General features: G+C 40.9%; 1 protein-coding gene across 4 annotated transcripts in view; it reads left to right on the plus strand.

Moving 5' to 3' along the window:
- The window catches only part of PRPF40B (pre-mRNA processing factor 40 homolog B), a 296834-nt gene that overhangs the window by 102940 nt on the left and 177979 nt on the right, over positions 1-15915 (plus strand). For 2 of the 4 annotated variants that reach the window (XM_053708036.1, XM_053708037.1), the window contains exons 6-7: positions 621-646; positions 9691-9801. In XM_053708036.1, the coding sequence (XP_053564011.1) occupies positions 621-646; positions 9691-9801 (137 nt within the window). The remainder of the gene's footprint in view (positions 1-620; positions 647-9690; positions 9802-15915) is intronic. The other 2 variants (XM_053708038.1, XM_053708039.1) reach the window with 1 other exon arrangement.

Consider the following 15915-nt stretch of genomic DNA (forward strand, 5'->3'; position numbering starts at 1 on the left):
ATATATATATATATATATATATATATACTGTGTGTGTGTATATATATATATATATATATATATACATAGGTATAAATATATACTTGTGCAAAATACCATCAGATATATGTACAAATATGTATTTATGAATAAAGATATCATATTCTGCTATGTGAAGAACATTGGAATGTAAAATATTAATATTTTTATGTTGAGTTAGTGCATTTGAGAATATGCTATCGGGTTTGTGCGCAAGTAGGGTGTTAGGATTTTTCCTACTTTTTTGCTATATTGACTTCTAGGGGGAATAAGTTAATGAGCAAGGGATATTTGAAGTTTGGCTTGTTGCATGCACCGGGTTAGTGCACAAGCGAAAATGTTTTACTTTCAACTTGTTATACAAGCACTACCCGACGCGCGCAAAAAGCTTACTTCTAGCGGAGTGAGCGCACAATCGGGAGTGTTAAATACTGCTCCACTTGTAATCTGTCCCATTATGGGAGAAATAATCCTGTTTTCTTTTTATTTAATTTCTTAGCAGTGTCAACCCCGTACCTCTTGATTTACTGCTTTGCAGCTTCTTTCTTTGGAAGGTTTTGCTTTACAGCTGTTAAACACTTTTTTATTATTCTGTTTTCCAGCTAAAGTGACTCAGCCAACTCCCACCGTGAGTAGACAAAGTTTTCTGCCCTATGTTGCTTTGACAGCAGCTGCCCATTTTAAAGACAACATAATAAAATAAACATTCACACAAGTTAAAGGGTCTTTGGAATAAATCCATTGGATTTTGTGGTATTATCCTGAGTATGCTTTTGTTTGTTTTCTTTTGTTTTTTTAATGGGGATAACTTTAAATTTCAGGATTGTAAGAGTACCTGCTGAGGGGGGCCCCAACTATATTTTGCCAAATGAACATGATCTGACTTCAATAGGGATGTAGATATATTTATAATGAATATGCATTTTGCTCATTATCCTGTAGTGATTAAAGGGAAATAAAACCCAAAATGTTTCTTTCATGATTCAGATAGAACATACAATTTTAAACAACTTTTCAATTTACTTCTATAATCGAATTGTATTTGTTTTTTTGTTATCCTTTTTATAAAGCAGGACTGTAAGGTCAGGAGTGTGCACATTTCTGCAGCACTATGGAAGCTGTTTTTCAACAATGTTATACATTAGCAAGAACACTAGATGGCAGCAGTATTTCCCGTCATGTAGTTCTCCAGACATATCCGCAACGCCTATCTAGATATCCCTTCAACAAAGAAAAACAAGAGAGAGCGCAAATTTGATAATAGAGAATACAATTTAAAAAAAGTTTCCAGTCTTCTTCTATCTGAACCATGAAAGAAAAAAATTGGGTTTAATTTTCCTTTAAAGAGACATTCTAATACAAAAATGACATCCTCTCATTATTTTTTTTTCCTCACTGACCCTAGATACCTATTTGTTTAACTCATGCAAGTGGAATAAATTAATAGTCCCTCTTGCAGCTGCTGAGCAGGACACAGTCGGTGATTGGTGGTGTCATATGCCTGCCGCTCACCAGATCTACTCTCCTGTGGTTAAACAAATACAGTATAATCTATTGTCAGTAATGTAAGCATGTAAACATACGCTAATGAATTAGGGCATGCAATTTTTTTCATTAAAAAAATTCCTTTTAGTTGCTTTAAAGGAACACTAAACCTAAACAGAGTTAAAGGGACATGAAACCCAAAATATTTCTTTCATTATTCAGATAGAGAATATAATATAAAACAACATTCCAATTTACTTCTATTATTCAATTTGCTTCATTCTTCCGATATACTTTACTGAAAAAATAGCAATGCACATAGGTGAGCCAATCACATGAGGCATCTATGTGCAGCCACCAATGAGCAGCTACTTAGCCTATGTAAATATGCTTTTCAACAAAGGATGTTAAGAGAATTAAGCAAATGAGATAATAAAAGCAATTGAAAAGTTGTTTTAAGTTGCATGCTCTTTCTAAATCATGAATGAAAAAAATGTGTGTTTCATGTCCCTTTAATGAATACACTAAGCTTCTTACCTTAAAAGAATGTCTCCTCTGTTGTCAAAGGAAAACCCCTTCTGGCTGGTGCAGCAATTTTTTTTAAAAAAAATGCACCACATGGTTATTCACTAAGCACAACCCGCTCAATCATTCAGTTGATGTAAATGTAGCCTAGAGCAGAAGAGAAAGACTTCTTTTTGTAAGGTAAGATGCACAATGTGTTAGATAATTTTGCACATACTGCACAATTATGATTTGCAAACCCTTATGTTTACTGTCCCTTTAACCCTTTGGCTGCTAAGCCATTTCCCACCTGGGTGCTAATATTTTTTTTAATTTTTTAATTTTTTTTTGAAAACATTTTTTTTTACTTTTTTTTATTTTTTACAGTCCCCCAATATTTACACTGTTGGAAATGTTAAGCGAATACCGTTCCAACAATAGGTCTTGGGGGTCTGTAGCTGCTTAGGTGCCTGAGATACAGGCTTCTAAGCAGCATGCCCCCTCCTCCTATACTTAAAGGGACACTGTAACCAAAATTTTTCTTTTGTGATTCAGATTGAGCATGAAATGTTAAGCAACTTTCTAATTTACTCCTATTATCAAATTTTCTTCATTCTCTTGGTATCTTTATTTGAAATGCAAGAATGTAAGTTTAGATGCCGGCCCATTTTTGGTGAACAACCTGGGTTGTCCTTACTGATTGGTGGATAAATTCATCCACCAATAAAAAAGTGCTGTCCAGAGTACTGAAACCAAAAAAAAGCTTAGATGCCTTCTTTTTCAAATAATGATAGCAAGAGAACGAAGAAAAATTGAAAATAGGAGTAAATTAGAAAGTTGCTTAAAATTGCATGCTCTTTCTGAATTACAAAAGAAAAAATTTGGGTTCAGTGTCCCTTTAACATTGTTAAGTATAAATAAAGTTGCGCAGTGACATCATCACGTAATTGCGCGTGACGTCACCATGCATCACGTGAAGCCCCGGCGATGCCTGTCACTCTACAGGCATGATCGACGGGGTAGGAGCAGTAAGGAGCCTCCAGATCTCCCTTAAGGTGATAGAGTGCTCATGACGACTCTGAGCCGTCATTAGCACCAGAGAGAGAAACTCTGTGACGGCTCAGAGCCGTCATTAGCATTCATAGGGTTAAAGAAGGGGTATTTGTGTAATGTGTGTGTATTTTCTTCTTAAATGGAAAGAGTCCACAGTTGCATTCATTACTTTTGGGAAATAAGAACCTGGCCACCAGGAGGAGGCAAAGACAACCCAGCCAAAGGCTTAATTACTCCTCCCACTCCCCTCATCCCCCAGTCATTCTTTGCCTTTCATCCCAGGAGTATGGCAGATAAGTGTCAGAATGTTTAATTTTTGTTTTTGTCTCTTATGGAGGGTAGTACTCTTTGGCATGGGACAGGAGTTTTAAGTAGTCCTGTCAGTCTCTCATTGAGGGCTTGGATGAAAGTTAGAGTCCGGAGATGCAGGGAGATTCTTTCTGCAAAACCATCCTGACTCATATTAACAGCTCCTCAAGCAATCGGCATTGTCGAACTTCGCTTCACTGCCTGCTTTCTTCTCTTAAGTCCATGGCAGAGGCGATGCTACTATCCGTCGCACTTGAAGGGCCGTGTTCCTGTTCCACGGCGTAGATTCCGGTAAGATTGTTTCATTTTACTTTATTCGCAGTGCACTGTAATGTGAATGTTTCCCGAGAGGCTACCACCTTGCTAACTTATAACAAAAGGGTCTCAGTGAGTGTTTTTTAGTATCTTGGAATCGAGGGTTAATATCTCCTGAGGGGGGTTATTGAACAGGGGGGGAGGTTATAATCATGTTTTGTTATGTGATTCAACCTGCCTATGCAAGATGTTTACTGGGCTCGTGTATAGAACATTGAGGCCTTTAGAAGTGACGCAGCCCTTTGGCTGGGCGCGCTTGTTTGGACTGTACAGTTTACCTTGTGTTTGGGCGTGGCTACGTTCCGTTGTTCCATTTCTGCATTCCCGACCACGTGGCGAAGGAAATGTTCTAGTCTGCAGGGGTCTGGTCATAGGAGGTGGTGAGTGCCCCAGCCATTGGGGGTGTTTTTTCACTACTTTAGTCCATATTTAAATATCCTCTATCGAGCTATGGAGGATTCTGATGCTGAGACTATTTTGATTTCAGATTCTGTGTCCGGTGATGAATCTGGAGTGGCCTTGTTGAAGCCTGTCAACCAGTTTTGTTCCGTATGCCATTTTAGAGTGCCTGGTTCCTCGGGCTCGGGGAATCCAGGGACTGCTGAGCCATCCGCCTCTGGGGGTCCTGTTCTCCGAGAGGCGAGTTCCCTACCAAATCATACTTCTGCACATGCGGGTAACGCAGTTCATGGTTCCTCCATGCGGGGTGGCGTGTTTCCCCTGGAGTTTGCAGCACGTTTTCGCTTCCACATAATGTTGGCAAATGTTCGTCTGCAGAGTCCGGACGTTTATTTGAGAATGTGCTCGTGCCCTATTGGGGAGGGCCTCTACAGTCCCCGCGGGGGTATCTGTCCCTGAGTGTTGTGCCTTCCGTTACACGATTGCGCGCCTTCGCGTGTTGCTCAGACATGTTTTTCAGTTATTGAATGACCCTATTGTTACCAGATACGGGGATTTTCAGTCTGATAATTCGAATGGTGCACCTCATTAGACATGTCGGGATGACCTAATCTCCTGATTGTCATTTGTTAGAGATCTTTCCCAGCTTTGTGTTATAGGGCTCCGTTTGGCTGGTCCTGCGGGTAGGCCTGTGTCTTTTTGGGCGTTAACCTCCGGGTTGCCTTATATTTTATTTATATCCAATGGGATGTCTTATTTGTTTTTGTTTCCTTCGGGAACCTTCTGGGATTGATACTCTTTATTACTTCTTTGGAAGTTGTTTGACATGTTAGTCCTTGGTTTAAAATGTGTGTTTTCTGTTTTTTCCCCTACGAGGGAAAATTTACGCAGCTTGCCCGATGGGACCCTAGGTGCAGGCTGGTCCTGTCAGGTTCGTTCGGGCTTGCGGCTGTTCAGACACGTGGTGCTCTTCTGCTCGGCTGGTTCAGTAGAAGCACTGAGTGCTTAAGTTATCATTGTTTTTCATGTTCAACTAAGCATTCGAGAGGACCTGTGGGTTCGTGAGGTGGGAAGGATTGTTTCAGTCCTTATAGTCATAGATGACCAGTCAGGGGAGTTTTTCAGCTTCGTCACTCTATCTGACATCTGATTTCATCAGATCTTAGAGTTTCCTCCCCCATGTGGTGGAGGGTGGGAGAGCTTATTGCCCCTTACCGTTATTGAGCGGTTTGACCTTAATTTTTTAGGTCTCTGGATGTGTCCTTTTGGGCTTGATCCAACAGCTTGTACAGGATAGCTGTCTAGCATGCGGAAGGTTTGCAACCTGTTGCAGCTCTCGACACCTTGCAGGTGTACGCGTAGCTGTTTCTAGTATATCTAGATGCAGCTCTTAACTGATTTATAAAAAGAGGCCTTTGGGTCTTCTTCCATTGCCTCCGGGTGAGTGGATCTCCTTTTAGGGATCTGTGTTTCCGGGTGATGGTTGTTCCCTGCGGGGACTTTTGTTTAGCTCTGGGTTTTCCGGAGCTGGGTAGGCTTAGTGCCTTCTCTTCCTTGTGTCCTCTACTTGTGCGGAGGTGTTTGAGTCCTGCTTGTACGATTTTTTTTTACCTTGAGGTGTCCCTTGGTTGTCCTGAGGCTCTGAGAAGTATCTTCATACGACTTCTAGCCTTGCTTCTTGGAACGTTGGACTTTAGCAAGGGGTGGTTCCTTCCCTTGGTCGGAGCTTTCGAGTTCTTTTCGCTATCCGGATTCTCTGGATATGCATTCATACCCTTGTGTCTGTCTTTTTGGCCGGTTGGGGTGTTTAGTTCTAGGGTAAGGTTTGCCTGAACTATTAGGTGCCCGGACCTGTTTTTCTCCCTGAGACTTCCAATTGCTGATGCTTTGCTTGGCCTTTTTACTGACCCAGTCTTGGGTGGTTTTGGAATCTTGGATCTCAGGGCTGGTCAGGGTGTTCCACGGTAGTGGGAACTTGGCCTATGTCCTTGCTCCATCTACCTCACCTGGTCATGGTTGGCCAGGTTTTCGGAGTACTTTTTACTCTTTGCCACAGAGTGGCCCATGTCATCTGGTGGTTAGCCGTGTGGCTTGAGCCTCAAGGGTGGTTGGTTCATACCCAGCTGCTGGCGCTGGATGTCCAATTTCTGGTGCGCCTTAGGGTTGCATTCCCCTGGTCAGCTTGCCAGGGTTCCTGTGGATTCCCTGCTCTGCAGGCGTATGGGTTGGCTGTGCCTCAGCTTGGCAAGCTACTTTTAGGGGGGTCCTTTTCTAGCACATCTGTGTTGGGAATTTCACTTCCCATTAGCCGGTGCCTTCGGGCCTTGAGGACAGTTGTTGCCATTTCGGCATCATCCCTTTTCTTTAGGGGATATTCTCCTCCCTATAGAGATAGAATCCTTGCTTGGGGCTTCTCCTGGATGGGAGGCGGAAAGGTGGGATTGGTTCCCCCTGGGGTCTTGCTGGCTCCAAGCAGATCTGTTGGGCCTTTATTTTGATAGATCCTTAGGTCTATGGCCTTGTTGTCTGTTTCAGAGTCGGGTTGTACTTGTGCTCTGTGGGGATGGCTGTGCTATCCTTAGCGCATTCCTGTACCAGTTTCTGGATTCTTTTGTTTCCCTGTCTTGGATCCCGGAGTCTGGGATGGTCCAGCTGAGTGTGGGTCTGCAGGTCAGGATGGCTGAACTTTCTAAGGAACTGCGTTTGCGCAGTCTCCTCTGGATGTGTGAGCTTGTTGAGTCTATCCTGTTAGCTTAGTTTGCTAGGGTATAGATTTTTCTTTCACCTTGCTCCATTGATTAGAAGAGGGTTTACTCTTCCTTCGAGTTCTGAGAGTATACTCTCCTCAGGGGACCTTGATTGAGGTTTTTGTGTTCCCCTTTTCAGGGACCTGTGTGTAGGTCCGGCGACTTAGGTTGCCTGGAATGTGCCCTCTGTATGGGGGTTGCTTTTGCGGTCTGTTTCTTGCTTGACTGCTTCTTCTTCCTCGCAAGTACCCTCTGTGTCATCCTGTTGTGGACTCTGTGTTCTCAAACTTGGGGTTTTTCACTTGGGTGTATTACACACTTTTTCATGGTCGAATACCTTGGTATTCTATGGCCAGACACTGGGAGGACTTTGCCTATTCCGTTGCATTCCGTGCTTGCAGGATATTGGGGAGACGTCTTTTCTGTTTCTGTGCCCGGTCTTATCCCTGGTTTCGCTTGGTATAGGCATGGCCTCCTTTCCCTGTTTGGGCCCCTTTGGGTCTCTTTGAGCTGGGCTCACTAGTGGAGGTGTTCCTTTTGGTATTAGGGGACCTTTTGGTTTCCTTGGTTCTCCTTTGCCTTGTTCCCATGGGGGTTTTGGCTGGTGTCTCCTTCATTTGTGGAGATGAGCGGTGGGGGACCGTTTGTTGGGCAGGGATCTCGTGGAGGACTGTTGACTTAGTCGAGTCCGTTTGCAGTCTCTAGTTTGGCTTCTGGACTAACTGCAAGTCAGTGTCACTGGGGCTTTTCCTCTTAAAATTTTCTCAGCTTCAGACGAAGCAGGGTTTTTTATTGGGTAGAGGTTCAGGCCTGGTGCCCTCTGTATGAGCCGCCTATTGTACCCTCCCGTCTTGGCATTCAGTTTCCTCTATAGCTTGGGTATTGTTTTCCCAACAGTAATGAAATCAGCTGTGGACTCTTTTCATTTAAGAAGAAAAACATAAATTATGCTTACCTGATAATTTCCTTTTCTTCTGATGGAAAGAGTCCACAGCTCCCCACCCGTAATTTTCTGTGGGGCGTCCTTATATTCTTCTGGCACCTTTCACCCTGATATTTCTTCTACTGTTCCTTGTCCCTCGGCAGAATGACTGGGGGATGAGGGGAGTGGGAGTTTCCCAAAAGTAATGAATGCAGCTGTGGACTCTTTCCATCAGAAGAAAAGGAAATTATCAGGTAAGCATAATTTATGTTTTACATACTACAAAGTTCACTGCTATGTTTTGAATGGTATTTATATTTTGCAGTATACTCTAGTATTTATCTGTGTATTATGAAGTAAGTGCATCTGGAAAAGATGTATTTATTGTATAGTTAAAATGCCATATAAGAAGTAGCCTTATGTTACATAGTGCAACATTATGTAACATTACCCAACTTTTACTGTCCCTTTAATAAAATATTGGGGGGCTATGTATTTTTATGTACAATACTAATATAGAAAACTAAGTGATATACTGATAAAATACACATATTCTAACACAGGAAGAATACAGAAACCATTATTATAAATTGCGGGATATGTGTTATCTTCCTATAATCAGGCCCATTAATACCTTAACTCTGTAGGTGCCAAAGGTTACAATGGATGATAATTCATCAGCACAAGACACTTTAGTAAAGCTTTGTTGCCAGTGCTGTCCGCTGATAAGAATATTTTGGTTTGTTGAAAATCAAAAAGAGAAAAAAAATAAAATTGTACATAACAAACCTACCAAATCACCAATTATACAAATCTTCCTTGTTAGAGGGACAGTAAACAAGATTATTCTGTAATCTTACAATAAACTCACATTTTAGGTGAGTTTGAAAATGTTTTGAATGCATTACCACCTTGCTTGCTGCAATTGTTTTTCAGTAGCCAAACTCCACACACTGCTTGCCTTATTTGGAGGAGTCAATCCAAATTTGTTTCTGGAGTAGACGCAGCTGGTGGCACCATTTTGTTAACAAAATATTATCAAATTTGCTTCTCTTGTTATTCTTTATTGAAGAGTTATCTGAATAGGTAGCATGCGCATGTCTAGAGCACTATGTAATAGGAAATAGTGCTGCCATCTAGTGCTCTTGCTAATGTATAACATTGTTGCAAAACTGCTGCTATATTGTACTACAGAAACGTGCACCTTCCTGCTTTTCAACAAAGGATAACAAGAAAACAAAGAAAATGTGATAATAGAAGTAAATTGGAAAGTTGTTTAAAATGGTGTTCTCTGAATCGTGAAATAAAAATTTGGGGTTTTATGTCCCTTTAAACCGTGTGAAACACAACAACATTTTTATTTCATGATTCAGATAGAGCATACATCTGTAAACAACTTTCCAATTTACTTCTATTATCAATTTTGCTTCATTCTCTTGGTATCCTTTCTTGAAGGAACAGCAATGCATTACTGGGAACTAGCTGAACACATCAGTAAGCCAATCACAAGAGGCATATATGTGCAGCCACCTATCAGCAGCTGGCTCCCACTACCTAGGTATATTTTTTAGCAAAGGATACCAAGAGAACAAAACAAATGACTAAAGAAAATGTTTGGGTTTTATGTTCCTTTAAATTATAGGAAACAGGGGCAAAATAAATAATGTATGTATATTACAAGAAAATTATTGTTTTTAATTTCCTTTTAAATGATAGGAAAAGGGGGCAAAATAAATAATGAGAGTATATTGCAAAGTTATTTTACTAGTAATAAATAAACTTTTCCTGGACAAACCAGCAGTTAAATAAAACCATCTGTTATGAGTACATATCAAGTGATATCTAATGATATATAATGTCCTTGTGCTTAGATCACTATAGTCAACATCATCAATGCATTGCTTTGTTTTTACATTTGAGAATTATTTGTCTTTGTAGAAATCCATGTGGACTGAACACAAGGCCCCAGATGGACGCACCTATTTTTATAACCCTGTAACTAAACAATCCACATGGGAGAAGCCTGATGAGCTTAAATCCAATGCAGAGGTAAGAAAACTTGTACAAATTGTAATAGCATTTTTTGTGTGTTTTTGATGTTGCATTTTACATATTTGATTGAACTTTTGTAGACTATAAGCAAAAAACCCTTTTGTTAAAAATAAATGTGTCAAATAATAACCCAATACAAAGAATATTCTCTAAAACAACACACAAAACCCTTTAAATACAGTAATGGAAACTAATTCACTGTTTCTCTTTTCTGAGAATTCTCCTCAAAGAAAATAAAAGGGACATTAAACTAATGTGATATATGCAGTCACTGCCACAGAAAATAGGTTGATGACTTAAAGGTCAATTCCAGTCTTTCCAATCCAGTTTATGGGCTCCTGATACAGATCACAATTGAAACAATAACACCAATCCCTATTGGGAAAAGCTTGGCTCTAATCCGATGAGTAGCAAAAAAAGTCACCCATATAATACATGGACAGTATCGAATCTGTTAATCACAATCCACCAGATCAGAAAGTTTGCTCTATAGTTTAACAATAAAATGGACATAGCAAATGCAACAGGGTGTTGATAAAAATGCAAAAGTGGCCTTTACTATATGTTTGCCAGTATGCCAAGACAATTTGGAATAATTCTTTTATCTTGCACATGTGCAGAACACTCTGAAATGGTCATAGATTCCTTTTTAGATGTATATATAATGATATGGTCTAAATACATTAAAGGGACATGAAACCCAAAAAAATTTGTTTCAAGATTTAGGTAGAACATACAATTTTAAACAACTTTCCAGTTTACTTCTATTATCAAATTTGCTTCATTCTCTTGGTATCATTTGTTGAAGGAGCAGCAATGCACTATTAGTTTCTAACACATGGGTGAGCCAATGACAATCGGTGTATCTATGAAGCCACCAATCAAGTGCTAGAACCTAGGTTCTTTGCTGCTCCTGAGCTTACCTAGATAAACCTTTCAGCAGAGGATAACAAGAGAAGGAAGCAAATTAAATAATAGAAGTAAATTGGAAAGTTGTTTAAAATTGTATGTTCTGTCTGAATCATGAGATATTTTTTTGGGTTTCATGTCCCTTTAAGCCTAAGTTCATCATTTTTGTGTAGTATCTTGGTTTTGGGCAAGACAGTCATTTACATAGTATATGTATTTAATAGACAAATATGTGATATCTTATACAGGAAACAACATCTTTTGCACAGGATTTTACAAATAACAGAATTAACAAAAATGTACAGTATCTGGAACCTTGTGTTACCATCATCTTCTTACAGTACTAGAAATTCAGCAAAGACAAACCTTGTTCTGTACAGCGAGGTTTGGAATTTTGCTGGTATGCTAAAACTTGTACTTAGTGGTTTCAGGATTTACAGTATGAGAACTGTTAAAATCTCATTTTAGAAGAGGATATACGTTGCAGCCACATATTAATGAAAAAAAGATATTAAAGGGACAGCCAACTCAATTTTTTGTATTGTTTAAAAAGATAGATAATTACTATATTACCCATTCCCCAGTCTTTGCACATAAAACATGGTTATATTAATATACTTTTTGTGATTACCTTGTATCTAGGCCTCTTTTGACAGCCCCCTGATTACATGACTTTTTATTTATTATCTATTGACTTGCATTTAAGCCAATTAGTGCAGTGTCATCCACAACCCACGGGCATGAGCACAATGTTATCTATATGGCTCACGTGAATTATCACTCCCCTGTTGTGAAAAGCAAATACATAAGCATGTGATTAGAGGCTGTCTTTAGTGGCTTAGAAACAGGCAGAAATGTAGAGGTTTGAAGGTTATAAAGTATATTAATATAACAATGTTGGTTGTGCTAAGCTGGGGAATGGGTAGTAAAGGCATTATCTAGCTTTATAAACAATAACAATTTTTGTAGGGGGTGTAAACATAAACAGCGCAACCCAAGAACACACAGAGAGAAGTGAACTCACAGGAAGGAACAACCAGCTCAATACCATTGTTAGCCTGTTCTTTGGCAATTTACCACCTGGGCTTTTAGCCCAGTAATGCTTTTCACAGAGTAGAACTTTCCTGTAGTATATCAGTCTGATCCCGCCTATTACGGTCAGTCCAGCGCCGAAATACCACAATTTTTGTGTTGACTGTCCTTTTAAGTCATAAAAACATAATTGAGCAAACATGCCTAGTATACCCATCATGCCCATATACAAATGTCATTCAGACTGTTTAACACTTATCAGAAAAACAACTCTATCCAACTTTAGAAAACACACATAAGGGTAGATTTAACAAAGGTTGAATGGACATGATTTGCTGTAGTGAATCATGTCCGCTCGACCTCGCTAAATGCTGACAGCATACACTAGTCTGTCAGCATGTAACATTGCACATGCGTTTCTGGTGAAATGCTTGTGCAATGCCACCCCTGCTTCTTAACTTCCATTTCAGACGGACCTGAAACAACGGGACTCGGAAGCAGCATCCGCTGCTTAATAAATCGACTCCATAGACTCTCTTTACCCCATTAACCCATCTCGGTTTTCTGTGATTGACAGCCATTATTGTTCATTATGGGAGCCTTTGTTTGAAAAAGACAAATAAATCTGGTGGGAATTATCAATCTGCATTGTGTTTGACTTGGTTTAATTGTGATCACTATGTTAAAAAACAAAAAACAAACAATTATTTTTTCCTGATATTGAAAAAGATAAAATTAGAAAGACTGTAATTGACCCCTCAGTCAGCTATCAGGGGTTATAAAGAAATGTTTTAAACTTATGAACACAATAATTAATGGAATTTTAAAAAGTTTTTTTCAAATAAATTTTGAATAAAAAAAAAGAAAAAAGACTTGTTAACTAGGTAATTTGTTAATTTGTTAAATATACATTATATGTTTACTAAAACATAATTGCAACCTGTGAGTAGGACAAACGATTTACAAGACATAATATAAACACCACAGCTGTGTCCATAATTTGAATAAACAGACACATATATTTTTCCTTGTATTGCACATTTAAATTGTTTTGAGTTGTGTCCTATGGTTTATGTTATTCTGTAGTCGTAGAAACTATGGGCGCAATCACATATGTGGCGACAGGCGCAAAACCCAGCAATGCCAATTTTCTTCTTAAAAGGGAAGAGTCCAAAGCTGCATTAATTACTTTTGGGAATTCAGAACCTGGCCACCAGGAGGAGGCAAATACACCCCAGCCAAAGGCTTAAATACCTCCCCCACTTCTCTCATCGCCCAGTCATTCTTTGCCTTTTGTCACAGGAGGTTGGCAGAGAAGTGTGCAGAAGTTCGAGATAGTCTCTTATGGAGGGTAGTACTCTTCACAATGGGACTGGAGTTTTAAGTAATCCTGTCAGCCTCTCAGTGAGAGCATGGATGAAAGTTAGAGTCTGGAGATGCAGGGAGAGTTTTCCTGTGAACCCATCCCGACTCATATTAACAGCTCCTTGGTAATCAACGTTGACAAGTTTCGCTGCCTACCTTTGCTCATTCAAGTCCATGTCAGAAGCGAGGCTTGTATCTGTCACACTTGAAGGGCCGTGTTCCTGTTCCATGGCGTAGATTCCGGTAAGATTGTTTCATTTTATTTTGATATGTGAATGTAATGTTAATGAAACAAGGTAGGGTCCCAGTGGGACTCCTTTTATCTTAATAAGGGATTATGGGTTAATATCTCCTGAGGGGGGTTATTGAACAGGGGGAGACTTTTAATCATGTTTGTTATATGGTTCTATCTGCAAATTTGTAGCTATACTTAGGCTCACGGCCTTTACGGAACATAAAGGCCTTTCTTTTAATGACGTGATCTTCCCAGATTGCGCACCCTTTTTGTGACTGGCACGGTGCACCTTGTGACGGGTGTGGTTACGTTGTTTTTCTCACTAGCTCGTGGGTTGTCTGGTTTACAGGAGGTAGTGAGTGCCCCATCCATTGGGGGTGTTAAAGGGTGCCAGTTAGTTTTGTCTTTTTGTAATCCCAAGATTATGCAGGATTCTGATATGCGCGACACGGATGTCTCCAATACGGAGGATGTTTCTTGTGATGAATATGAAATGGCCCGGGTAATTAATGCCCATCAGTTATGTTCCGGGTGCCGTTCTAGAGTACTCTCTTCTCCTGATTCTGGGAGCTTAGAGTGCGTTGAGCCATCCGCCTCCGAGGTTTCCATGACCCGTGAGGCACATGCCCAAGACCCTTTCCGCAGGTGTCCCTATGGCCTTCACTCCTTCTCCGGAGAGTGGCTTGTTTCCGCAGGAGGTTACGGCACGGTTCCGCATGGCCATTTCTATGCTGATGTCTCATTTAGATCTCCCAAGTGAAGTATTTTTTCCGATACTGTCCGTGTTCCGTTAACCTAGATCCATTGAGCGTGGGATCGCCTGATTCAGTTCGGCCTTCTGGGGAAACGTTGGCCCCTGAGGCTTCAGGAGCCCCAATCTCAGAGCCGAGGTCTCCAGTAGATCGGGCGAGGGATGAATTTGCCTTCCGTTATAGGCTGGCTCGCCTTGGGGTTCTTTTAAGACATGTTTTGGCAATGTTAGAGGATCCCAGTCCTAGTGGGCAGAGGGATCCGAGGCCTTAGAAGTTGGATGGCAAAATGGGTATGATGTTAGGGGATGGAGCCAATCTCCTTATCGTCTTTATTTTATTTTTTATTTATGTTTTTTCGGTTCCATTTCTGAGCTTGGGTGAATGGGGCCTCTACTTGGCTGGTCCTGTTGTCGTTCTCATTCACCTTGGGCGTTCACCCGATGGGTGCTGCCTTTCATTTTATTTGTGATCCGGATGGATGTGTTTAATTTGTTTTTCAGGCCTATTAGATTTCGTTTTCATGAATGTTCTTCTCTGGAACCGATACTTGCGACTCGTGGTCGCGTGAGCACTCCCTCGGGAGTTGCGCACTTGTTGAATATTAGAATTTTCGTTTTCAAGTTCATTTATTGATCCTTCGGGAAAAAAAATTCTTGGACCTTGAACAGTTCCAGTGTCCTTATTCCAGGCTGGTACTGGTCGAGCACTTTTTCAGCTGTTACCAGGTTTCATGTCACCTTCATGGTGCTGAGGATGCCTCTAGGCCTATCTATGGACTCTGGGATCGGATCCTACTGATGTATGAGGCCTGTGGGTTATATGCAACTCCTCCGGACGGAGGGTTGTGCGTACCACTATAAGGGTGGTCGGTTCAGGCTACTCGCCTGGGCTATGATTCTGCTTTTTGCAGACGACTCTAGGTTCTTCAGGTCCCGGAGACTTAGATCCATTATTTCCATTAAATGGAAGCAGTGGCGTCACTAGGGGGGGGGCGGGGGGGCGGGCCGCACCCGGGTGACACCCTCCAGGGGGTGACACCAAAAAAAAAATTTTTTTTTTTTTTTTTTTAATTTTATTGAAATTCAAAGAAATACAATGTTGAGATGCATAGATTATTTTATTAGAGGCTGGCATTTGTGAACATTAGTGGGACTGGGGAAGTTGTAGACACACAATTTTTTTGCCCCTTGAGCCAGTGCTGCAATTTCAACAAATAGTTTTCCCGGCTGCTTTTGCTTGTTTGTACTTTGCTCCTCCCCTGCCCAATTTCACTATGAATGTTGTGGGTGTGCCGTGGGGCTTGCAAAGTTGCGCTGCTAGCCTAAACCTGCCTGCCTACCTGTGCTCACTGCTCAGTGACATGCGGCTCAGGGCTGTGCACTGACAGACTTGGAACAGAGTCAGAGAGCAGAATTTTCATAGTTTGCGTGCCTAAACCTTTTCTTCAGTGATTTATTTTAGAGTGCTCTGTTTATCTTTCATTTGATGTTCTGCTGAGCCAGGGAGCAGCTCTAGGCATGAGCTTCCTAATTAATGCAGTGCAGTTTACATATTTTGTATGTGTGTGTCTGAGTTTTTGTGTGTCTCAGTGTTTTTGTGTGTGTGTTTTTGTGTGTGTGTCTGAGTGTGTTTCCGAGTGTTTGTGTGTGCATCTGAGTATGTTTTTAAGTGTGTCTGAGTGTTTGTATGTGTGTTTGCCTGTGTTTTTGTGTGTGTCTGCTTTCTGGGGGGGGGTGACACCATGACTTACCGCACCGGGTGACACCAACCCTAGTGACGCCACTGAATGGAAGTTGGGAGATGTGTGTGACCTGTTTA

This window comes from Bombina bombina, chromosome 3 (assembly GCF_027579735.1).
Source record: "Bombina bombina isolate aBomBom1 chromosome 3, aBomBom1.pri, whole genome shotgun sequence".
Lineage (NCBI taxonomy): Eukaryota > Metazoa > Chordata > Amphibia > Anura > Bombinatoridae > Bombina > Bombina bombina.